Raw genomic sequence first — 27,769 nt, 5'->3', positions numbered from 1 at the left:
ATTCTTTGTATGAATCCCCCCAGTTACCGAATACCTGTTCAACAGCCTTTGTCCTTGCAATCCAGGCTTTCTTGTAAGATGGAGTATAATTATATGTTGTTCTGATATGGGATATAATTATACTCACCTTCACTGATGGGTCTTTATTAACCAACGGTAAAATGTATTGACATATCAATGCAGCGCTTAGTTTACGGTGATCTTGTTCAACGTTAGTTGCAATGCAACTGTGAGGTGGGTCTATTGAAGTGATCTCCCAAGAGTCGTTTTTCTTTTTGTAAGACGCAGCCAACCGAAACTTACAAAGGATGTTACGATATTCGATAACATACCTTCTCGAATAAGTGCGTTTCACTATAAAATCAACAAAGTTGTTCATGTGGAATTTTTTGATAGCTCGCACACATTCTTCTTTGGTACGAAACATGTCTCCCACCTTTAATTTGCCTTCTGATCGTGGATAAGGGTTATAGAAAACACTGTTGGATGTTTCATCGTCATGCAGATCCATCTTTGTCATATGTTGAGGCGGATTGTAGACATGACTAGGAGGTATTGTCGATGGTTGACCATCATCTTCAATGTCGTTGTTCAGCATGTGATCAACCTGTATCTTGGCCCCCTCTTCTTCTTCATCAATGACGTCCACTTCTGCTTCTGCTTCTAGGTTGACGTCATTTGACCATTGTGGATCAAATTCACCAGATTCATCCTGACTGGTTATTTGAGATTGCTGAGATGGTATACATGGCTGAAGAGTAGTATACAACTCAATACATTTGCAACCTGAATGTTCATAACTAACAAACATGTATTCAACATCTTCATCGTCCCGTACCTTAAGCGGGAAAAACTTGTATTGACTGTTCTAAAAAAATATTGGATTTTGATACATGATCTTTGACACAATACCCGATCCTATACAAGATTGTATTCTTTTTTTCAAATGCAAGAAGGTTGCATTTCTCTTGATCGTAAGTCTAATGGTATCGGTGTTTCAAAAATAAAAACCATATAACTCAGACTCATATGTTTCATCGTTGCAGTGAACGTTGACATTGTATTTTGGTGAAGATGACATTGTGCAGATGAAAACTATTTTCTTGCTGCAGATGAATGTGTGTTGAGTCTTGGATGTTGATAGTAAGAAACTTAAATAGGTGAGTGATGTGTCTCACATGCAAGCTAGTTCGAAGTGATGTGTCGCACATGCAAGCTAGTACGAAATGATGTGTCAATCATACAAGCTACTCAGAAGTGACATGTTCAGTATGCAAGAGAGAGGACAATCACATGTCAGACATGCAGACACACACTCCAATTGAATTGACGCCCCATTCATTCCTTACACATGTGCGCCAATCCATTTGGCGACACCTTGTCTTACATGCATGCAGACCTTGAAACCAAGCAATCAGACCTAGGTGTGTCATGCATGTCCCTATGGAGGCGCCAATTTGAATGGCGATACCATGTACAAAATGCACATGGGCTCCAATTCAATTGGAGACCACATGCAAAGACAACTTTTCATGCTCTAAGTCATTTGCCTATAAATACATCCTCGCCATCAACACTTCTTCCATACCATCACCAAAAATTTCTTATATAATACTTCTTCTACAATTTCATCTGCAACAACTTCTTGTAGTTTCATCTGCACCAACCGCTTTCATCCCCGACAAAATTTCTATCCTCATAATGAGCAAATCGCATAGAGGAACTGTTGCAAACATAGCAACTTATGTAAGCGTTTTCTTCTTTTGTTATTTATTTTAATAGAGTCCCTTTTAATAACATATCAACTTAGTAAAGTTTTTTGTTCTTTCGTTTATAGGATGTTTCAAGGTTCCGGACTCGGGTCCACGAATATGTCCATATGGACCGATGATTCAACCTTATGTTGAACTCGCCGATTTTGGTCATATAAGCAAGATTTTGTCTTGGTCGGTAGATAACAAATTCATTCTTGCTTTATGCGAAAGATGGCGTCCAGAGACACACACATTTTGGTTCCCAACTGGTTAGTGTACCGTGACGTTAGAAGACGCCTACATGCTTTTGGGACTGTCCATTGAAGGTAAGGCTGTTAATGGTAAAATCAACTATGCAAATTCAATTTGCATGGACCTCTTGGAGACTGATTTGTTAGACGATAACTCAAGAGGTCAATGTATACTCCTTTCACGCCTTAAGTCATATTATAACAGTTTATACTTAGATAAGCATTCTACCGAAGATGTTCGAATAATAAAAACTAGGTGTTACATTATGCTTTTAATTGCTTCTTTTTTATTTTCCGAAGGTAGTGGTTCTAACATGTATATTATGTATTTACTTTTACTTAGACATGTAGATAGAATAGGAAGTTACAATTGAGGATCTGCTTGTCTAGCCTATCTCTATAGCTCCTTGTGCAAAAACTCACACAAAGACACATCTATATTTTCTGGATGTGCTGTTTTGCTCCAAGCATGAGGTTGGTCAAGACTACCGTCCCTAGCACCCGTCAACAACAACCCTTTCACATTCCTGTATGCACAAAAGTAAACTGTTTAAATTGATATATATTTACTTACTTCTTTAAAGATTATTATCTCTAACTAATATTTTTACCTTTTTGGTGTAGATGGTCTGCACGTGGTATGAGTTATAATAGATGTCCTAGACATTGTATTACTCAGTATCACAATCTGTTGGATCACCTTTGACCGACAGACATAAGGATAATAACCTCATTATTTCGTTATAATTTGTTAACTTCTTCTACCTAGATTATAATCCTATTTTCTTTCACATTTCAGTTCATTTGGCGTCCATACCTTAATTTGGATCATGACCATGAGGTCAACGCTGAAGACGCGGCCGTATGGACTGCATGCACACCGATAATACGATTCACAACTGTAGAGATGCACAACAGTGATCGTGTGAAGTTGCAGTTGGGTATGCCCCAAAACATCCCATACCCCCATCAAGCCTAGGAGAATGGCATATGCGTAAAGTTAGCGACCAATGGAACTTCAATCCATGGCAAAGCTTCGCAAGATCGGAGTTTCGCAAATGGAAGCACCACCATGACCATGTCTTAACTGACGCAGTCATGCCAAATGAAGAAAAACCAAGTCGTACTTATATGGCTCGGTACATATCGGTTGGTTTTCAGTTCATCGCCGAGGATATGTACCTGTACGACCCACGCCAACAAACTTACACACCTAACACCTCAACATCAAACCCCTAACAACATTGTCATACCGGATACACACAACCCCCTGTCCGTCAAACGTTCTGTTCAACCAACACATAAACATACAACGAAAACATGCCATACACCCAACCCCAATACCAAGAGCATACCCCATACCACCACCAACAAATTGACCATAAACCGGAGACCCAACATTGCTTCGTACCCACCACATCACCCTACCAAAGCCGCCTTAGCCAGAACATCCAACGATCATTCAACACCAACCGCCCCTCTTCCTACCATAGCCAATAAGCCCAAACCTCATAAAACCAAAACCTCCAACAACCCTATCTATAACAAACACCCAACAACTTTTCCAACCTTTCCTCGATGCATCATTCATACCCATGTCTCCCTTCAACCGTCCCGGTCGTCCACCAGTGAGTCAAACACAAACCAACTACTCTGACATGGGTCATGAACTCAGTTACGGCAGTACACCCTTGATGCATACCGAAGACTATGCCGACTTGTCTGACTACCTCAACAGGCCATCTCCTGCAGTTGGTAGTGACGCTCCTTGCCCCTCAGATGCTCAAACACCAGTAGTGAATCATCAACATGGGTTAGAGCCACGTGTTAGGGTAGCTAGGGGATGTGGGACCGAAGGTCAGTTAGGTGATCCCGGTCATTACCATTAGGCTTTTATGTGTAAACGGAAAATTTCATTAATATCAATTGGTCTTATTTCAAAATTATGTATCACGTAGACCATTTAGCCAAAAAACTGCATTTAACACTGAGGTGCCAATCCAATAGGCGCCTCCTTTGTAAAAATACACATGGGGGCCAATTGGATTGGCTAGGGCATGTGCCCTAGCCAATCCAATTGGCGCATCCATTCAATTTTTAAGAGGAGTCGCCAATTGAATTGGCGCCTCCTCCTAAAAGTGGGGTCGTTTGAATTTTTTTTGAAACCAGAGATATTTTGGAAATTTCCTTGAAAAATTGGGTTATTTTTGTAAAAATTTCTCATATTTTTAGTAATTTGTTAAGGGACATAGGTTGTCTTCTTTCTCTTTTTAAAATTTACTCGGTAAATCTATATTGTTGTCATTTCACATTGTGTAAGTTCTTTTTAATAATTTTGTGTTATTTTGCAGCTTTTAGATTTTCTTCCGTTTTTCGGATAATTTGACTTAATGTGAAACTTTTTTTTTGCACTAAAACATATTGGAATAAAGGATGATATATATATATATATATATATATATATATATATATATATATATATATATATATATATATATATATATATATATATATATATAGATATATATATATTATATATATATATATATATATATATATATATATATATATATATATATATATATATATATATATATATATATATATATATATATATATATATATATATATATATATTATATATATATATATATATATATATATATATATATATATATATATATATATATATATATATATATATATATATATACTTTAAGAGTTAGGTGGTTGTTTTCGTGCCTTAATAATTCTTTGAATTTGTGAAATAGAATATCCATGTCTCCATCACTTTCATTTTGGTTGTTTTTATCTTCTGTCTCGATGTCTTTGACATATATTGTTTTTAGTGCAAGTCCTTTATCCTTTATTTTTCTTATTGTCTCTTTGCTTTTAGTAAGACAATTTAATTCAATCTTTTGTTCTTGTAATTAACCAAACAAAATAGGCAAATCCATAGTAGATAAATCTTTAGTTTTAGAAATCATTTTGACTTTAGATTGCTATTCATGGCTCAAGCATCTAAGGACTCAGTGAACCAAATCCTCATTTAAAAATATTTTACCACGATTTAATGTATGATTGAAAGGTTTTTGAATATCTTGAATATTTTTTCAAGTTTCATTAAATATGATTCATATTATGGGTCAATGTGTTCGTCCTAACCCTTTTTACTTCGATAGTACACTTATAGTTAACGTAAAGGGTATCCCACATTTTTTAACAGTATTACAATGTAATACTCGAAAGATTTTTTTTTATCAATGTCTAAAGCGATATTGATGCTAGTTTTAACTTTCAAACTATATTGCAATTTTTATTTATCCTCTTTGATCCATAAATATTTAGGTTAGTTTTTTGCTACATCATTAAATTGGTGTGAGTGAGAACAAAAAGAACTATTTTTAACAACGTCCCAAATATCACAACTCATCGCTTCAATAAAAAAAATTATTTTCTCTTTTCGGTAAGCATACACTTTACCATTAAAAAACACAAGTTTATTTAAAAAATTATTTGAAGTCATTCTATCTTTTGAGACAATTAGTCTTTAAATAAGAGTTAGACTCTAATGTCACTCGTTATCGAAATGATTTCAAACACAAGAGAGAATTATGATAAAAATATTATTAAGCTAATTTTAAAAATAGAGTAGAAGAAGAGAAAGATATTAGAAATATAAGATACAATACAATAAAAGACAAGGGAAAAGAAAGTAACACACCGAATTATACTGGTTCGGTCCAAAAGAACGAGACATACTCTAGTCTCCAAGGATGACGCCTTGAAATTTCCACTACCACAAAGATTTTAGCACATGATTGATCCACAACCTTCTTGCACCAATTTTTTACCTCAAGTTTAACTTGCAACCTTTATATTTTTCATAGTTTAAGAGAACAACCCTCTATTTATTTATAATTATAAATCATAAAATAAAACATGGGTTACACAAGAAATATCTATTAAATAGTTACTCTCTTAAGATTAAAATTATATTTAAAGTGATTGTGAAAATTAGGAGCATAGTGAGAGTAGAACAAAAGTTGTTTTCATATAACTTGTGTTTTTATGAGCACTAAGACTTGCATTTATAGTAAATGATTTAGAAAACTTTGAAAACTTTGGAAAAGTCCAATTCAGACCTTAATCCATTATGCTACGACCATTATCAATTATACGCTAGAAAATAAAAGTTTTTTTGATTGGATATGAACCATAGTAGATTATTAGATCTTTATAATTGATTATACCACCACCATAATCAATTATTATTCATAATAGGGTGCATAATCGATTCTGACACATCCATAATCGATTATGATACATCCATATGAAGTTTCTTTGCCCTTCTAAAATTTTGATTTTACTGCTTGTCTTGTTTTCTATCTTATTGTTTATCACTTTTGGTTATTGAGTCTCATCTAAGTTAGGTTTTGCACATATCTTAGAATTTAGTGAAATGTATTTAAATCATGTTAATTGTTAAATCTAGTTTTATATGCATTAAATCAAACTCCGAGATAAAATTCGTTACAAAATGGTTCAAGTCAAATTAGTCGATCATTTGTGTTATAATCTTAGATTTAATATAACACTTCATTTTTTCTTAAAATAGTAATTTTTTGAAGTGTGATTCAAATAAGGATATTCATGATTCGAATCAATAAATGAATGTGAAATTCATGTTTTTCCACTGCCAATGTGATCAAATCACAAGTTTCTATGATTTGAATCAGATGCAAACTTGATTCGAATCAAGTTAAAAGTTGATTCGAATAAAAAAATAATTTAAATTCTGGATTTTTGTTCTGTAAATATGATTTAAATGACACGATTCTTTAAATAGAATCACTGACTCGCACCACTTATTCGAATAAAATGGGAAAATTATGGATTTTAAGTTCTTGATTCAATTTTTCTCTCTTTCGACTCAAATCATATGAATTGTATGAAGATGTTCATCATCTATATTAGTTTATTTTAGATGAAAACAAAATATTTTTAAAGAAGAAAAAGATTCAAATCTATCTAAATCAAACATCAAGATTGCAGAAGTTATTGGATGTTGAAGGAAAAGATAATTTGATCATGAAGAGAGGTATTCAATGTCAAATCATTCTATATAATGCTTTAGGTGCTAAAAATATTCATCTCTTCTTCGCTAATTTTTTTCTAAATATTCATGTATCAAGAAATTTCATGTCAAGTTTTTTAAAAATAAAATAAATTAAGTTTTACTTGAGTTCTATCGATTGCACTATTCATGCAATTGATTACACATCCATTCTGTCAATTAAATTTGAATTTATTCAGTTTTTCATAAATTGTGGTAGATGGAACCACTGTAATTTAGATGTTTTTAACCATTATTTAAATTTGAATTTAGTATGTTTTTTTTAATATATTGTGGCATATTGAAACCGCCGTAATCACACTTTGAAAACCCCCATAATTAACTTATTTTCGTTGTTGTTTAAAATTTAAAAATTATTTGACACTTTTTAAATCAGGTATCTGTTTAACTGATTTAAGAAATGTTGTACAAAATGCTAAAATTTGTCTTTTCATCAATCATTGTCATTCTAAATTATTGCAAAGCTTCAAGAAAATGTCTCAAAATTTTGCGTCAATTCACAGAGGTTTCTTAGGATGTATTTAATACAAAATACATTAGTTTTCAAATAACCTCTTTCATACAAAATTCACATACAATAAAAACAATTTTCAAAGTGTTCATACATCATAAAACAATGAAATTTTATGGATAAACTTTTATATCATTACAAAAATTTCATTAAAATTTCTGAGCACTTAAGGCTCATATATTATTGATTTGTACATTGAAAGAGAAGATCAATTATCTATTGAAATTGATTTTAGAGCAACTTCTTATATTCAAATTTGTTCAAGGATTGTAATTGATCACCAAGTGTGTGGTGACTTAATTTATAAATAAAGTGTGTATATTTTCTTAAAGTGTTTGCAAATAAAAAGTGATATATTTTCTGTTTGTATTGTAAAAGATTCTTTGATTCAGGGAGATTCAATATCCACCGTAGTGTTGGTGTTTGTGAAAATGTCATTTGAATTGAGTTGATTCAAAGTCCAAAATAGGTTTGGTGTTTATGTTAGAATATTGTAAGAAAGATCTTGGTGCGAGGTTTGTACAAATATCTAACATAGTGAAAAATCCTTCAAGATGTGAAAGGATTAGATGTACCCTTAAGTTGAAAAGAAGAACTAGGATAAATCTCTCATGTCATTTACTTTTATTCACTTTTATTTTTATGCATTTTGGTTCTAAGTTCATAACTATTATATCGGAAAAATAAAAATAAAAAAACATCTGCAAAATTAAAATGAAAAAATTCATAAAACCAAATTCACCCCCTCTTAGGTTGCACTCTATAGCTACAATTGGCATCAAAGAATATTAAGGTAGCTTTCTCCTAGATATGAGATAAAATGACTTACGCAAAACCTTTATTAAGAAAGAGATCAAACATTAATAGACCACCAAGTTTTACCCGTGAATGCTACGGTATTTAAAAGATTAGAATGCAATTTTTTCTAGAAGCACAATATGTAGAAGTATGAGATGCCGTAAAAAATGATCTTTTAATTCCTACTACAATTATTAATGGTGCAAGTCAACCAAAACCATAAGAAGAATGAAATGAAGAAGACGACAAACAATTTCTACATGAAAAAAACTAATAACTTTATTGCATCCGCTTTGGGGATGAACGGTTTCTTTCGGATGTCTAATTGAAAAATAACAAAGGAAACATGAGAAATCTTAGAATTCAACAACAAGAAGGATAAAATTCATAAAGAACATATATCGCTTGGGAAGACAATGGTGTGAGTACAAATTCTGAAAATGAAGAACAATCACATCTATCTTTCATGGTTTCACATCACTCCGATGATGATGTTATGGCATGTTGGTGTCCTTATTTGACGTAATTGTGCATTTGTCATGCATCATTTGCGCGCGAACTTCAGTTCAGTGGTGTGCTATGGACACATGGTGGGATCGGGAGCGAGTAGCTGATTCCCATATGATGGGAATAGTGAAGTGTTGATGATTCAATGGTGAGTAATCAATAATGATTTTGGTGTGCTCTGATTTAGTGGTGGAATCAGTAGCGAGTAGCTGCATTCTGTAAATGGGAATCAGTGAAGCGTTGTTGATTCTATGGTGACGAATCAATAACGATTTGGTGTGCTCTGGTCCAGTTGTAGGATCGAGAGTGGTTGTGGATGAATATCAGTAACATACCTCTGATGTCCAAATAGTCGGTACTGCATTTGCATTTATAGTCGAGTTGAGGATACATTTGCATATATACTTGCATTTGTGATCGAGTTATCATTATGATTGTTTGATGTTGTAAATGAACATGTGATCGTTTGGTGATGTGGGTGAATGATGAATACATGTGTTGTTGTGTGATGATTATGTCTTGGTGTTTGTGTGTGATACTACCCGTGCTATGTTTTTCCCGTTAAATTATTTGAGTGTATTCCCACCCCCTTTGTTTGTTGTTCCGTCTGTGCTCCTTTGGAATACAAACGATCAGGTGCAAGAGTAAATGCTTGATGTTAGAGGATGTCGTTGTGCCTCTTTAGTTATTTATCGTTTGGGTCTTATTGGAGTCGCTCTGATATGTAACATTGGGGAACATGTCATTCTATGTTTTCTTTTGCTGCATGTTTTATTTCTTTTGAGGATTGTTGAACCACTTTCTAATTCATTGTTGTTGAGATTTATATGTTAAATTTATTGGTTTTCCGCTACTTATTTCTGAAAGTTTTATTTATGGTTCTTTTTGCTATGGTGAAACATGAGTGACACTCTATTTGTTGAGTTATATTGATTATTTACTTAAATCCTGAGTTAGGGAAATAAGGTGTTACACTTATCATTTATTAGGGAGGGTGAGATCTATCATAAAAGAGGGTCATTCATTGTTGATCCTTGTGAAGTTCTTCAGTTGCAGATCAAGATTTATATTGTGCGATGTTGCAGAGAATAGACAATCTAGAAGGAGAAAAAAATACTTCTTCTTTATCCAAAGACTTCAGTAGAAGTGAGTAAATGTTGTTGCTGAACGAAGTTTAGAGTTTTTGTTCCTTCAGATATGCGAAAAGTTTAGACAATGTACCAATAGGATCGAGTAAAGACCATTTTAGAACAAATGCTTGAAGTGGATCTTGGATATGAGTAAGAGGACGATCAAGACTAAGTGAAGGTCAAGGGATTTCAGCCAATTGGGTTGTGTATAATAGAAGAAGGAAAATTTTAGATTAAAACTGTTAACTTAGTTTATAATTTCAGCATCTTGTCATTGATTGTATAAAATACACATTGCGAAAATTGTCAAAATAGTGGAAGACTGTGAATTTTCAATTTCCCTCCATTGAAGACTAGATTAGGCGCAAAATAAGGACGAAAGAGTTGAACCCAATATAAATTCTGATGCAATCTTCTATTTTCCTATCTCACTTTAATTTTCTCCATAAGTTGCATGTTTAATTTTCTTTCTTTCTTAGAAATTACATGTTTTGTAAAGTTTAAGTCTGATAGTGATTAAGTTAACTAGAATATCTTTTTTGTAATTAAATTTGTTTGTAACTATAATGTTAGAATAATTCAATTGATTAATGAAATTCCGGTTAGACACATTGTATAAATTGATTTTATATTGATTAATTCATTGATTGACTAGGTTGTTGATAATTCCATGTTTCATTAATCAATTGATGATGATGCAACAAAGATCAAATTCTTCTTAGAAAGACCACTATCACCCTTATTTGACCATAGAAGAAGTCATTGGACAAGTCTAGAAAATGATTCTCTACATTCACTCCAATAATTCGAAAAATGAAAATCACTTTAAACACCCATAATTTCTCCATATCTGCCACTCTAATAATTAAAGCGATTCAACACTTATATGTAATAAATATGCTATAAAGATATAACATAGTTAATATACAATACTGAAACTTAGTATTACTATATTAAATATCTAGGAGATTAGATTACTATAAGTTGCAACCAACTTAGTACAAAATTGAATGTGAACCTGAAATCATATAACACTAAGGATTATTGATAGGTGGCCTATGTGATGGCTTTCCCTTATTATTATAATCCTTATACATGAGGCTTTCAATCTCTTTTGCAGCATCAATATCTTGTTCATGCCTTGATGATTTCTCTGACCTACCCTTAATTGGCACATCATCTCTCAAAGATACCTTTCGCCTCAGTATCATATGCTTCTGTTTGTTTCAATTTTAATCAAGTTAGAAATAATATCATTTTAGGAAATAATATACAAATTTTAAAAATTTAATTAATTTTATTGAATTTAAAATTATTTATTAATGATATGGAGAAAAGATATAACAATAACTATGAAAAAAAATTAGAAATATAATTTAAAAAATTGTAACTTGCTTAAAAAGGTTACTCTTTATTAAATATATTTATTAATGATATGAAGAAAAAAAAGAGATTACAATAACTATACAAAAAATATAAAAAATAATTATAAATATATTTTGAAACAAACAAATTAAAAAGTTTTTTCTTTCTAAAATAACTTATTTAATAATAAAAAATATAACTTTTAATAGTTGCATAAATTATTTACATATATTTAAAAAATAATAAAAATTAATCTCGAGATTCATTTTATTTTCTTAATTAAAAAAAATACCACGTCCCTTAACTATTCAAAACATATTTAATTAACGATGGAAAAATTTAAAAATTTATCTCAAGCTGGTATTAAAACTAAAGTAAATCACCTCATGAACATCACTCTTTTGCAATTGGAATAAGCTTCTGAAAGACTTGTTCAAACCACCATTCTCCTTACCTGTGGAATGGAAGTAGATATATATATAAAAATTTCTTTCATTACTATATAGCATAATTGTAAGACCATTTTCATATATAGTCTAGAAAATTAATTGCCAAAGTATATATATATATATATACATATATATACTCATGATATACAAAAAAGTTTCCACTCCTACACTGATGAAATCACTCACAAATAATGCATTTCACTTAGTTATGTTTTGGAAGGTGATGCCTTGGTCCATGATAATCATCAGTGAAATCTACAAAACCAATATCCATTTTCAGCTTTCTTGTTGGTTTAATATTTTTCTCATCTTTAATACTACATTTTACAATTTTATAATCTGATCCATCACAATGAATTGCACCTGAAATCTTTGAAGTTTCTCCTTTTTCAATATTCTTAGAATCCACACTTTTTTCTTCATGATGCATGAGAGTTCCAAATCCTAACTTTCTCATATGAGAAGCTCCAATAGTTCTCTCAAAAGGTTCCTAATCATAGATATTTAATCATTAGTAACATGAAACAAAAATATTAATCACCATATAAATTGTTGAGCATATTGCAACACTGAAACCCTAATTCATTCAAATTTCAAATAAACGAAACTACAACTAAACTGTTCTATACTCGCAGACGTGACCATATATATGGTCGAACTACATAGGTATAAGTATGAACTTTTTGTTACTAATATTTGAGAGCGAAAAACTACCTTTTGAGCAGATATGACGGTAATTTCATTCATCTCAAACTTGTTTTTGTTCCATTCTCCGTCTGCATATACGGTAATTTATCGGATTATACACGGTTGAAGTATCTCTTGTATTTATTTTAGAAAAAAAAAACTCAAAAAAACTTACATCATGCAATCTTTAGTTTGATATTTGGAAAGTAGATAAACAAATGGACAATATTATTTTACCTGAAACAACCATTGTTGATGTGTTCCTTTGGACATTCATAACCAAGAGACATCCTAGTAAAAGGGTTGAGAGTAATATGAAGATGAACTTCATCTCAGTGTTGCTTTTTGTTATGGTTATGTTTTTAGTATGCTTAACAAGGGAAAGAGAGAAGAGTTAAGTAGCAAAACATGAGTTTTATAGAAGGGTTCAAAGTCCAAAACCAAGTCAAAGCTAGTTAGGGTCCGACACCTTTTCTACTTATTAGGATTATATTATTCCTTGGTATGTTAAAAACTTAGGACAGCACGAAATTATACAGATTATTAAAGTAGTAATAAAGATGTGTACTAGAAGTATCCCTTTTAGTATTATGTTTTTTTAAAATAAAATAAAATGGAGTAGTATTTGTTACGTTGGTTCTTTTCTAATTATTTTATAAAGATTACTCATTGTCGTGGAATTATAATTGTTCGGTGAAGTAGTGTTTATTACCGTAGACTTGATTTTTCAATGTGGTGAATAGGTGACTGACTTGTAAGATTAATATTCTATATTGTTATAATTGGAAGAGACATTAGGGGAGATGCGAAAGACGTATGCTCATTGTCCTTACCAAGTCGTCCTTTTATTGGTTCGAACGCCTCTCTTTTGGATAATGCGTCCCTTCTCCGGATACGTCACCTGAGACCTTGTTATCTCCACCCATAACGTACAATCACGCATAAAATTTGTATTGGGTCAACGAACATGACGTTGATGGTTGTGGGATTCAATTATGCTCCTTGAATTTTAGGGAATTAACTATACATTTTTTGGGTGGTTGTGGTATCCTAGGGATATTGGATCCTAGTCCAAAGAATTATAAATACTTCAATACTGTGATGCACGAGGACTAACTAACAACACAAAGAAAATACACACATATAGTAACTTCTCACCTCACGTGAGCTAGTTTTCATTACCACAAAAATCCTAAAGCCATTGACGGTCCTTATTCACCAAAGGTTGTTACACATTTTTACTTTCAACGAGTACAATTGGCGTCCACCATAAGACCCCGATAAAACTAACCTGGACCACACACATCATTCACTCATGGTTGCTTTCACCATCTTCTCACGGGGATGTTCGAGCAAAGTTCCAAGAAGACCACTAAAACCATCGTTGGAGGTTTCGCCAAGGGAGTGTGGATAATCTAGCTCTTCCCAGAGAAGGTACGCCCAATATGTGTTAATAGTAAACATCACACACGTAAAAGCATTCCGTATCTTCGGAGGGGACTGAGGGCCATAATAACCTTTTCGAGAAAGCACACAATCAGTGTGCTCCCCCATAATAACGACCATATGGTCATCACGATTTAGTGCACCGAGTAGGATGTGAAACAAGTGTTAATCGACCATGGAAGCTCAATAGACATCCTATTTTGGAGCGCCTTCCAAGGGCTCCTCCAGCTAGACCCCAACAACATTGAAGCTTTCAAAGGATCCATGGTCGTCCTATCGGGCGAACAACTGTAAACCAAGGGCCATATCACTCTTGAAATAATATTCAGCTCAAGGATGAGTATCAAAACCATCAAAGTGAAATATCTTGTAGTAGACGCCACATCCCCTTACAGCGTAATCCTAGGAATGACCGCTCTCAACCTGTTGGGGGTGGTATTGTCCATCATTTATTTAAGCCTAAAATATCAACTACCTAACAGACATGTGGGTACGGTCAGAGGGGATCAGACGATCGGCTAAGAATGTTACTTAAGTAGCTTGAAAGTAACAAGCTCACTCTAGGTGCCATCCATTATCCTAAAATAAATGACGTTGATGTAGAAAGCTGGGACCCAAGGTTTGGGGCAGAAAGCGAAGTGTTTACCCCAACTGAGGACTTGAAAGAGGTCTAGATTGTTACTCTACATCACCAAGTCACTAAGTTGGGAACCTCATTACCTTAATTTGAAGAAGAAGATTTGATCACCATACTCAGGAAGAACATCAACCTGTTCACCTGGGCGCCTTCGGATATGCATGGCATAAATACCAGAGTGGTATGCCAACACATTGCCATAGGTCTCTCATTTAAGCCAGTGTCTAAAAGAAAATGCAAGATTGGAGAGGAGAAAAGAACATCCATTGACGAGGAAGTTCATAAGCTAACAAGAATCAATTTCATAATAGATAAAATACCCATTTTGGTTGGCTAACATGGTCATGGTAAGAAAGGCGTCAAATAAGTGGCGTATGTGCGTTGCTTTCACCGACCTTAATGTTGTGTGTCTAAAGATCCATATCCTCTCCCCAATCTAGACCGTCTGACAAAGGGATCTTAGGGTTATAATATGCTGAGTTTCATGGATGCATATTTAGGGTACAACCAAATTAATATGGACCCCATAGATGCTCATAAGACGGTGCTCATGTCCAACCATGACAATTATTCCTAGCATGTCATGCCTTCTGGGCTTGAGAATGCTGACACCACTTATCAGAGGCTCATGGACACAATGTTCTCAAAGAAAATAGGCCACAACTTGGAGTTTTACATTGATGAAATGATTGTGAAGACATCATAATGTGAGGGCCATACAACAGACTTAGAAGATGTTCCCGGGTCAATTAAGAATTAAAACATGCGCCTAAATCTAGTCAAGTGCTCATTTAGTGTACAAGCAAGAAAATTCTTGGGTTTCATGCTCATCAAAAGAGGTATAGAAGCGAACCCAAATTTCAGGCCATCATAGAAATGAGGAGCCCTTCCAATGTCAAGTAGGTTCAACAACTAAGTGGGCGTTTAGCCGCCATCTCTCATTTTCTTTCCTATGCACATGATAAGGCTTTCCACCTCTTCGCCATGTTAAATAAAAATGAGAGGTCCAAATGGAAGGATGGATGCGAGAAGGCGTTCTCAAAGTTGAAGGTGTTCCTAGCATAATCACCTATCTTGACACGCCATATAGTAGGTTCACCTTTATATCTCTACTTGCCTGTCACTGACTAGGTGTTAAGTTTAGTACTCGTCCAGGAAATAGATAAAGCGGAAAAACCTTTCTATTTTGTAAGCAAGGTGTTCAGAAGTCCTGAGACTCGTTATCATAAAATATAAAGGCTCACATTAGTGGTGATGCTGACCACAAGAAAGCTCAGGTCTTATTGTTAAGGATATTGGATATTGGTAAAGACATACTATCTCATACACCAGGTCCTCAAGAAGCTAGAGCTGGATGGAAGAATGGTATCTTGGGCAACAAAGTTGTACGAATACGGCATCCAATATATTCCCCGGAGAAACATCAAATCCCAGGTCCTAACATATTATCTAGTAGAGTTCAGCATGCCAATTTGCTAGGAGATTCCCCCCCTGAATCCTTTCATCGGACATAGCCTCCATTGTTAAAGGGAATGACACTGGGATGGTGCTAGAGGGACTGGATGGCCTATTGATCGAACATTCATTAAAGTTTAAATTCAAGGCTAGCAATAATCAGACCAAGTATGAAACTGTTATTATCGGCATGTCCCTCACTCTAGAAGTAGGCACATTTCCTCTAAAGGCCAAGAACGACTCTAAGTTGGTGGCAAAGAAAGTTGTTAGTGAGTACCAGATGATGGAACCACAACTCATCAAATATTTGAAGAAGGTATGTGACTTGTGAGATAATGCATGTGCCTAGAGAACAAAATTTCAGGACATACCTGTTGTCCAAGCAGGCTAGTTCGAAGAAAGTAGAGTTCAACTACACTATAAAACAATAATCACTTGCCACACCAAGCATAGAGGAAGGGGAGGAAAATGTTGTAGATATCGCCTGACTAGAAGTTAGATGATGCCTATAATCCACTATCTACAGTTAGAAGGATTACCATAAGACGTGTTAGAAGTAAAGAAAATCCAAAATCGTGCACCAAAGTATACTCTTATTCCAGGTAAGCTCTATAAAATGGGAAGAGCCACTCATGTGTCATAAAATCACCTTGGTCTTAGATGAAGTTCATCAAGGGGATTATGGTAACCATATTGGTAGGCGAGCCTTGTCCCACAAGCTGTTAAGAGCAGGTTATTATTGGTCTTCATTAATGTTAGGCATTACGACTTTCGTCAAGAAATATGACAAATTCCAAAGACATGCTAATCTAAACCATGTGCCAGCTGAACTCATCCACTCTTTGACAATGATTTGGTCATTTTATCAGTGGGGAGTTAACATTCTAGAAACCTTTCCCATATATCCTATCCATCTAAATTTCCTGATAATCAAAGTAGACTACTTCATGAAGTGGATAAAGGAAGAGGTTGTGTCCAAGATCACGACATAAAGAGTTCTCTGCTTTTATTGGTAGAAGACTATGTGAATGTTTGGTTTACTAGGAATTATCATTCCCAGAACATATAACTCGGTCAACCTAAGATATTATTATAATTGGTTGGTAGAAGGGAGAGTCTCCTAGTGAAGAAAACTCTTATAAAATATTATAATATTTGGAACTATTTATTATGGTTTAACTATCAAATTACATTGTTGGACTTTCTTAGGTAGATCATTTCCTCATTATGGGGTAATTACATTACTGAACTTCCACATGAAGATCACTTCCATCCTACAGGGTAATTACATTGCTGGACTTCAAGAGGAAGATCCTTTCCTCCTTATAGGGTAATTACATACATTTCTGGACTTCCACAAGAAGATCCTTGTTGCTCTATGAGGTAATTACATTGTTGGACATACACATGGAGATCCTTTCCCTATGGGGTTACTGTAAGACCCTAATTTTGACCCTAAGATCCCTCATGCAATCTCATCATATGCATTAGCATTGGGATCATACCTTGGCATCCTCATTACCCCTCTTCCATTGGGTTTATTTTGGGAGAGATCACCAAGCACCATGTGATTGTATCATACTTGTATATTTATTAATTTACTAACCAAAATACCAAAAATATGTCTTTGTATTGGCCTAACCCTTTTTGTAGGTAGGGCATGATCACCATTGATCTATCAAGTTCACACATAGGGTTTAAGACCCTCATGGCTAAGAGCATAACCAAGGAATGATCCATAATGGCTCTAAGCATCATATATGAGTCCCAATGATCTCTACATGTTATTTTTGTCAAGCATTCTTCAAGAGTTTGGAGTTGGTTTGCCTTGGAATCCCTAGTTTGTCTGGATATCTTGAGTAACTTCTTCAACAAGCTTCTTCACCAATTGATCAAATTTCTCAAGGGACACTTCAAAATTAATCATCTTATGCATATATGATCTACCATGAGCCTAAAAAGTCAAGAGAATTGCAAGTTAGCAAGTTGGTTGATGTTGGTTGGCCAAATGAATTCATCTGATCAAAACTGGGTCCCCCTAGACCCTATCTCCTACAATTTTCACCATATGAAAATGATTACAAGAGAAAAGCTACTCTAAATGACATTCCAAACAACTTTCAGGTTTAATTATAGAGACAATTTTGCTTGTAAAGTCATTTTCCATGTTGAAACATTATAGGTCATTTTGTATAAACCCTAATTTGAAAGTCAACTTTCCAAGGCCATAACTTGCTCAATTTTTATGAGATGAAATATTTCCAAGTTTCAAAATAAAATTCAAGACGTATACTTAAACTTTTATTTTTTGAGTGAGATATAAATCAACCCTTATGAGCATGTGATATAAGGATACATTATAGGTCATTTTGGACCAATACCATTGAACAAGTGATTTTCCTCAACTTCAAAAATACATAACTCTCTCATTCTAAATCCAAATGATGTCAAATTGGTGACCATTTTAAAGGTCTTTGAAATATATACAACTTTGATAAATACATGTTTCTAATTTGGAGCTCACATAAAAAGTTTATTAAGGTGGAACATTGAGGTATATGGCTTGACACTTAGAAAAGTTTTCAACATGTTGAAATTTCCAAACTTCCACTTCAAAATTCACCTTGATCCAAGTTCCAAATGGAAAAATGTTCAACATAAGAGTTGTTCCTCTTGATCTAAGATTTCCAAAGAGTCCTATTTCATTCATTTTGGACAAGGATTGCTAGGGCTGCGCATGGTTTTGACAGGCCTGCATCAAGTGGAAAAATCAAAAGTACAAATGACCATTTCACATTGCCTTGCCATTCAAGCTTCATTTCAATCTCATTTCAGATGCATTTGAACCTAATTGGATTGCTTCATAGGCCTGTACACGCCCATGCAAGCATGTGCATGATATTGCCAAATTTGGAAGAAACTTGAAGTGTGCAAATAACATTCCCAATTGTTATAAATACAAGCCCTTTGAGCTCATTTGAAAAGATCCTTGCGCACCAACTTTGCCCCCTCTCTTCAAACCCTCACAATTCAAAGGAAAACCTGAGAATTTTCATTTTGAAAATTGAGTTTGAATCTCACTGTTTGGAGATTCAAAAACTCTAGGATCCAAAGCTTTGTTCCATTTCCAAACCACTTCTGCAAGCTCCCTGAGTGTGATCAAGCAAGGATTGAAGCAAGCAAGATCAAGTTCTGCACAACATTGAAGGTATTTTCCAGAAATTTTCTTCTCTTTGATTCTCACTCAATTTTCATCAATTCTCTTGGATCTTTGGTTGTCTAAAGTCCTACCAATGTAGGCAAGAAGATTGAGTTGCTTTGAGGTCAAATCAAAACAACTCAGTTGACACACCTCAAAATTCAACTCCTCATATCTTTATGTATATGTGGAGTTAATTAAAATTGAGGTCAGATTCATGCTCTACGCCATTTTTTCTTTCAGATCATGTCCTCCTTTTTCATATATGTGATGGCGATGACTGAACCGGTCCGGTGAGGCTCGCCTGAGAAGGTGACCGGAGGTTTAGCGCCGATGATGTGCTGGATAGGTTCAGAGCCATTGATCTTGTTCAAAATGTTTTAATCTCACACATTGCTTGTAATTACCACTTGTGTTACGCGTTGACTAGTGACTATGGTGGAAAGCGCGCTGATGGCCACTTGATCTGCCACATCAATTAATGAGGGAGATCAAGTGGTCCACGTTTTTTCTGAATATTTGAATTTCATTTTATTTGTTTTATTTTCATTAATTCATATTAATTTTAATATTGATCCAAAAAATATGAGAGTTTCACCATTTTTTTAAAAAATAAAATCCTCTTTCATATTCTGAATTAAAATCATTTTTTGGATCATTATTAATATTTTTCATGATTTAATTGATTTTGTGAATATTTTTAATTGTTTAAAAATACTTTTAAGTCTCTAAAAATTCTGATTTTTTTTCTCCAAGGTCCTTTGACCTTGTTTGACCTATGATAAATCTCATGGCCACTTCTTTGGTGTTTTGATGAGGTTTTAGGAATTTGACAAACCATATTTAATTTAATGCATTATTTTTAGTATTTTTAAATTGAATAAATGCCAAATAATTGTGTTGAGTCATTTTGATTGTTTGTATGAGGTTGACTTGTGTTGTTGGGCATTGGTCAAGTTTGATTTGACTTTGCTAGGTTAAGATCATTGGATTTAGGGGATTGATGGAATGTACATTCCATCTCCCAAAATGAATGAATGATCTTAATTTGCTAAAAGTCCTCCTTTGTCCAATTTGAGTTTGATCTATCTCCCCTCCCTCTTCATATTATTCCCCTTCTTTATGCATTCATGTTATGGTCCTATGATATCTCAATGTCATAAGGCTAGTTAATTGAAAATCATCATAAGTATGGATGAGATTATGCCACCTCTTTTGCATATTCTTTTTGTGTGTGGTATGTTTCATGAGCATAGTCCATTATATTATGTCTCTAACATGCATTAACACCAAAATTCTATTGCCCGACCTCAAATAGTTGTGACTTCTTCATAAGTCCAATTACGATTGCTTAACATAGCGCTAAATTTTTGACACAAAAGGCATAACATTCTAGTTAGTGAGATTGTAAGTCTCCCCTCTTTAATGGTATTATGTGGAAACTTGGCCTTTTTTCCTTCCTTTGGAAGATGTCTTGGTTCAAGGATCCATGCTTGTGATAAGTGGGTTGAGTGTTCTCCAAAGAATGACTTAAAACAAAAAGCAAAAGCAATACTAACTTCTAACTCATTAACAACTAACATTTACTTTCAAGTTATTTAATTTAATGCACTTTATTTTTTAAGCCCTGTTCATTTGCTATTATTCATACCATTCTAATTGTTTATGTTAATGTCATTTTCACTTTGTCCATTTGGACCATATTTTGTGATATATTTTGCTTGTGTATATTGTGTTTGTTTGTATGGTCTTTGGCCATTAATGTACATAATAAGAATAAAAACCTTTAAAAAAATCTTGTGTGGACTGTTGGTTTGATCTGAGACAATTGGACTTAGAATTTAGGCAACACTCCCTATGCAAAGGACTTGGCCAATGCCAACTTTCATGTAACCAAGTGCTTGTAATCTGAAACTTCATCTGATACATCTTTGAAAGATCCATTTGAACTCATCTACAACATGATCATTATGAAGATGTTATTTTGAACTTGTGACTTATGACATTATGGAATTCATCTGCTACATGGATAAATTTGAAGAAGATCATGGAATGGCTAAGCTTGGATGTGGCTATCTTTATTTGATGCCTTGCTCTTGAAGTTAATATTGTGTGCCTTGTTTGTTGCTTGATTCTAATGTCCAAGGGAATTTGGGTTTCTATATGACATTCTTGTCTATTGGATTTCAGCCCATTGGTCAGATCTTTTCAACTTTTAACTTTTAAATTTATGCTTAGGATTAGTCTCTTCATTTTCTCCCTATCTCTTTAATTTCAAAATCTATCCCTCCTTTTAAAAACTTCTTTGTTTGTACTTGTTTTTTTCTCTAAACTTAGACCCTTTGCAAATTAGAAACTTTGGCCTTATGCCATTGAATTTTCAAACTTCTTTTCTTAAATCAAACTTGTCAGTAAACTTAACTATACTTGACTTAAAATTTTCAAAAGCCAAAAAAGAACTAACTCATTCAAACCATTTTCTAGGCCTTTGTGCCTTCCAAACCTAATTTTTGTTAAAAGCAATGCATCCACTTTGAAATTTGTATCACGAACTACGAGGTTTCGATCCCTCATTTTTATGTTGGTACGTAGGCACAAGTCCGAAGGTCTTGTCAAACACAAAAGTATAATTAATGAATTCTTTTCTCATCCCCCCATTCTATTTTCTTGCAAACATCATTTGTACAAAATACACATGCATACAAAAAATGGTTCCATAGGAGTACCTAGGACACTTTGGGTGCTAACACCTTCCCTCTGTGTAACCAACCCCCTTACCTGTAATCTCTGGCATTTTATTAGTTTTGATTTGAAAACTTCTTATTCTTTGGGTTTTGTTTGTACTTTTCCCTTTTCCCTTGGAAACAATTAAAGCGCGGCGACGACTCTTGTTATTTGATGTCTTGCTTATCCCTATCTTGATGATCATGAATTTACCGCTATAGTTACTACATTGCTAGACTTCCACATGAAAATCCTTTCCGCCCTACGAGGTAATTACATTACTGAATTTATATATGAAGATCCTTGTCACCATACAAAGTAATTGAAATGTTGGATTTCCGTAGAAAACTCCTAGCCATCTACGAACAACTGCGTTACAAGGATATTTTCAAACCTAAAAGAAGATTCAACTGAGTCTCTTCAAAAAGACTCAGGTAAGTCTCTCCCTAGGGAATCTACTAAGTATATCCAAGAAGAATCAACTAAGTCTCGTTTGAGGAACTAAAGTAAGTCTCATCAGGAAGAATCCATTAAGTCTCATCACAAAGACTAAACTACGTCTCTTATGAGGGACTCAACTAATTCTCGCTTGAGGGACTCAACTAAGTCTTTCCTAGGGGACTCAATTAAGTTTTTTCAGGATGACTCAACTAAGTATATCCTAAGGGATTCATCTAACCCTCTTCCAATAGGATCATCTGAAACTTCGAGAACTGAAGGTAGGAATAAAGCTTCAACCAGGCTCCATAGGAAGGCCTGAAAATGTGTCAGGGGTTAAAACACTTCAACCTCTATGGGCTCTAGTGGTTAATTAGGAGAGACCTTAAGGACAGGGTGAAAGACATACACTTAGCTCATTGTCATTACCAAGTCTCCCTTTTATTATTTCGAGCTCCACTCTTTTGGATAAGATTCCCCTTCTTCGTATATGTCTCTCGAGACCTTGTTATCTTCTTTCCTAATGCCAGATCATGCGTAAAATGTTTATTGGGTCAACGAACATTACATTAAGGGCCGTGGGATTCAGCCATGCTCCCTTGATTTTTGAAAATCAGTTACCCACTTCTGGGATGGTTGCGGTATCATAGGGAGACTTGAGTATATTCCCAAGGGATTACAAATACCTCAATACCATGATGCACAAGGACTAACTAATAACATAGGGAAAATACACACGTACAATAGCTTCTTACTTCATGTGAGCTAACTCTTAATACCACAACAACCCTAAAAAGGTCATGGTAACCATTATTCACCAAAGATTGTTACACATTTGTAATTTAGCAAGTACGCACTCCAACACCCAAGTCAGTGAGAGAACGAAAAGTGATGTGAGAATGAGAGTGAATTAGATTACTTGTGAATGACACGTTTTTATCGTATATAGTGAGAGTATTTTAAATCGTATGTGGGGAATGCAACGTGCAATGTGATTAATTGTGTGATTGATATATACGATTGATAATTCTTTATAGGGTAATTTCATGCTTTAGGAAAGGATATAGGAACACCCACTCCTCGCATTTTCTTCCCCAGCTTCTCCTCTAGGCCTTTTGTTTTGGGTCTTGTGAGCGGCCCCAAACAATCCCCCCCAAGCTCTTGTCCCTTTCTTGGAGAGTGAGGATTTTTCGTATACACCCGGCTGCTTGGCCCGAGGAAGTGAAAATCCTTGATGCTACGCCACTATCATTGGGAACTGGTGCATTAAATATCTTCTTGTAACATATAATATTGCGCAGAGAACCTCTGAGGTGTGTCCATACACTAGTTGGTAATAATGATTCCTCTTCTTCAGGGTACTTGAGTACTTTGAACAATCTTTGTTGAAATATCATTCATTGTAGAGCCCAATGGATTTTATAATCCTATATGTTTAAGGCACATATGAAAGGTTCTTGAAGCAACATTTTTTCACTTTTATGTCATTCACAACCTGCAAAAGTTCTTCTTCTTGTCTTTCCAAATTCTCTCTTTCTTACCCGTTCTTCTTCTCCGGTTTCTGGTTAGGATCATCTTTGGTCTTAGTTTAGTGGCATTCAATACACGTAGAAAATCAACATATTCTCTTTAAGATAAATCCAACGCCTTTTCTTGATTTTGCTTCTTTATCTTCCAGGGTTTCTAGGGAGTGAGTTTTTTTTAATGTCTTTGTTGCTCAAACTTCTGTTATTTGATATGGTCTATCAGAGTGTTAATCTCCATATTTCTCTCTTCTATGTTGACAATATTCTTTAGAATGGACACTCCATATACTATATGTCATAAGGAAAAATGGGATAATTCTTTAATGTATGTGGGTTCGGAAACATTGGACGTAACCTCTACCTTTGCCTCTAAGGGTGCTTTGGATTGAGATTTCACTGAGGTAGGGCCCTAGTCGGACTAGGGAGTGCCTATCCCCGAGGAAGATAAAATGGAGTGTAATAAGTACGATGGGTGTGCCATACCTATGTATGAGTATCTATTCTCTTTGATAGGTTTTCTTCTCCTTTTAAATACGTTTGAGGTTGGCGTTCTTAATCACTTGTTAATCGCCCCTTCGCAGCTACGCCCAGTTAGTTGGGCTTACATTAAAGTCTTCAAATATTTGTGTGAATATAAAGGGATTGTGCCAACATGGACACTCTTTTTCCATCTCTTCAAAGTTCAACATAACACAGTTGCTTCAACGAGGTTTATGACTTGATTTTTCTTTGCTAGTGCATCAGGGTGTTTGACGTCTATTCGAATAATGTGAAACACTTCAAGGATTGATTTTTAATGGTCACCCCTCTCAAAGAAGAGGATTGTGGTATAGTTTTCTCCATAGATCTTGGGACACCCTACCAATGCTTAAATATATTTGCTAAGTTCTGGCGCGAAAGCCACTTCTTGACAGAGTAGGGATCCTATGTCTACAAGATGGAAGATTTGACTTCAAGAGGACATCTTCTTGAGGTACCGATGTGCTTTTGCGAGGCTCTAGATTATGTCGAGGGTGTTACCCCTCATGAAACACTGTTGAATGAATAATTAAAACAACTCATAGAGACACGTTTGCTGGTGGACTGAAGGAGAATGGCGATCCAAAACGCAGCGGAATTTAAAATTCTCCTTTAATGATCCTTACGAATGGGCATGATCAGTGATAGAATCGTTACCTCTTAGTCAGTGGGTCAGCAATATTGTCAAGTATAGGTACTCTGCATATTTTCACATCTCCTCTATCTATTATCTCTCGAATGAGGTGATAACGCCTAAGTATGTGTTTGGATCGTTGGTGAGATCTAGGCTCCTTAGCTTGTGCGATAGCACCATTGTTATCACAATAGAGACCAATGGGATCCACAATGCTAGAAACTATGTCAAGTTTACTAATGAACTTTTTGATCCAAACAGCTTCCTTTGCTGCACTTGAGGCAGCAATATACTCGGCCTCGGTTGTAGAATCAGCAACTATATCTTGCTTTGAACTTTTCCAGCTCACAGCGCCACCGTTTAAGCAAAACACATAACCAGATTGCGATCTAAAAGTCATCCTTATCTGTCTGGAAGCTAGCATCGGTGTATCCAATTACAGCCAACTCTTCCTGACCTCCATATATCAAGAATGAGTCCTTAGTCCTTCTCAAATGCTTAAGGATATTCTTGACAGCTACCCAATGGGCATCACCAGGATCAGATTGGTACCTACTCGTTGCACTTAAAGCATACGAGACATCCGGTCGAGTACATAACATGGCATACATGATAGATCCTATTGCAGATGCATATGGAATCTTATTCATGCGATCCCTTTCTTCCTTAGTTGAAGGGGATTGTGTTTTTGATAGACACAGGCCATGTTGCATAGGTATGAATCCTTTCTTGGAATCATGCATATTAAAGTGTCTCAGCACTTTGTCTATGTATGTACTCTGACTTAGGCCAAGCAGTTTTTGTGATCTATCTCTATAGATTCTGATTCCTAATATATAGGTTGCTTCACCTAAGTCCTTCATAGAAAAGCATTTCCCCAACCAAGACTTTACTTGTTGCAGGGTAGGGACATCGTTTCCAATGAGTAATATGTCATCTACATATAATACCAGGAAAACGATCATGCTCCCACTAACCTTCTTGTAGACATAAGGCTCATCTTCGTTCTTGATGAATCCATATTGTGTTACCGTTTCATCAAAACAAGATTCCAGCTTCTGGAAGCTTGCTTCAATCCATAGATTGATCTTTGTAACTTACATATATTTTGGGCTTCTTCTGGTATGTCAAATCCTTCAGGCTGTGTCATGTACACATCCTCAAGAAGATTCCCATTAAGGAAAGCAATTTTGACATCCATCTTCCATATTTCATAATCATGATATGCAGCGATAACAAGTAAAATCCGAACAGATTTAAGCATTGTAACTGGTGAAAAGGTTTCATCATAGTCAACCCCATGAATTTGTTTATATCCTTTTGCAACCAGTATTGACTTATAAGTATGTACCTTACCATCCATGTCAGTCTTCTTTTTGAAGACCCACTTGCATCCTATAGGGTTAACTCCACAGGAGGCTCTACCAAGGTCCAAACTTGGTTTGTGTACATGGAATCCATTTCAGATTTCATGGCTTCTAGCCACTTCTCAGACTCGGGACCAGTTATGGCCTCTTGGTAGGTCACAAGCTCATCTTGATCCATGAGTAATACATCACCTTGATCAGTTATGAGATATCCATATCTCTCAGGTATGTGACGTATCCTGCTTGACCTACGCTGGTCTTGTTCTACTTGAACAGGTTGCTCTTCCACAACTACTTGTGTTTCCTGCTCTAATTCCTCCATAGGTGTATCGATGCTTTGTGATTCTTGAATTTCTTCAAGCTCTACTTTCCTCCCACTGATTCCTTTGGAAATAAAATCCTTTTCTAGGAAAACTCTAGTTCGAGCGACAAACACTTTGCCGTCTGAAGGATTGTAGAAGTAATACCCTCTTGTTTCTTTAGGATACCCCACAAATAAGCATTTGTCAGATTTGGGCTCAAGCTTAGTTGAAATTTGTCGTTTCACATAAACTTCGCAACCCCAAATCTTCATGTAAGACATATGTGGTTTCTTACCACTCCATATCTCATATGGTGTCTTCTCAACCTTTTTGGATGGAACACGGTTAAGTGTGTAAGCTGCTGTCAATAGTGCATGTCCCCAAAAGGAGTTTGGAAGATCAGCGTGACTCATCATGGATCAGACCATGTCTAACAGGGTTCGATTTCTTCTCTCAGATACACCATTCCATTGGGGTGTTCCAGGAGGAGTAAGTTAGGATAGGATCCCACACTCTTTCAGATGGTCATCAAACTAGGCTTAAATACTCACCACCTCGATCTGATCGAAGAGTTTTAATATTCTTACCTAGTTGGTTTTGTACTTCATTCTTGAATTCCTTGAACTTTTCAAAGGACTCTGATTTGTGTTTCATTAAATACACATAACCATATCTACTGAAATCATCAGTAAATGTGATGAAGTACTGAAAACCTCCTCTGGCTGGTATGTTCAGTGGTCCACATACATCAGTATGTATGAGGGCCAAAAGAACATTAGCTCTTTCACCTTTTCCTGTGAATGGAGACTTTGTCATCTTTCCAATTAAACAAGATCTGCATGTCTCATATGATTCATAATCAAAAGAGTCAAAGAGTCCATCTTTATGGAGTTTGGAAATGCGTTTCTCATTTATGTGGCCTAATCGACAATG

At 35.0% G+C, this 27,769-nt stretch overlaps 1 protein-coding gene across 1 annotated transcript; it reads right to left on the bottom strand.

Annotated features, from left to right (window-relative positions):
- Window positions 1-11,046: 11,046 nt before the first annotated feature.
- On the bottom strand, window positions 11,047-12,987 carry LOC127128670 (uncharacterized). Its single transcript, XM_051058039.1, has 5 exons — window positions 12,827-12,987; window positions 12,617-12,678; window positions 12,266-12,392; window positions 11,837-11,907; window positions 11,047-11,305 (listed from the first exon to the last, which is right to left on the bottom strand). The coding sequence occupies exons 1-5, from the start codon at window positions 12,918-12,920 to the stop codon at window positions 11,123-11,125; spliced, it is 537 nt and encodes a 178-aa protein (XP_050913996.1). The 5' UTR covers window positions 12,921-12,987; the 3' UTR covers window positions 11,047-11,122.
- Between the last annotated feature and the right edge of the window lie 14,782 nt (window positions 12,988-27,769).

This window comes from Lathyrus oleraceus, chromosome 3 (genome assembly GCF_024323335.1).
Source record: "Lathyrus oleraceus cultivar Zhongwan6 chromosome 3, CAAS_Psat_ZW6_1.0, whole genome shotgun sequence".
NCBI lineage: Eukaryota > Viridiplantae > Streptophyta > Magnoliopsida > Fabales > Fabaceae > Lathyrus > Lathyrus oleraceus.
Note: the sequence above shows the minus strand (reverse complement) of the source record. Positions and strands in the feature narration are given on the sequence as shown.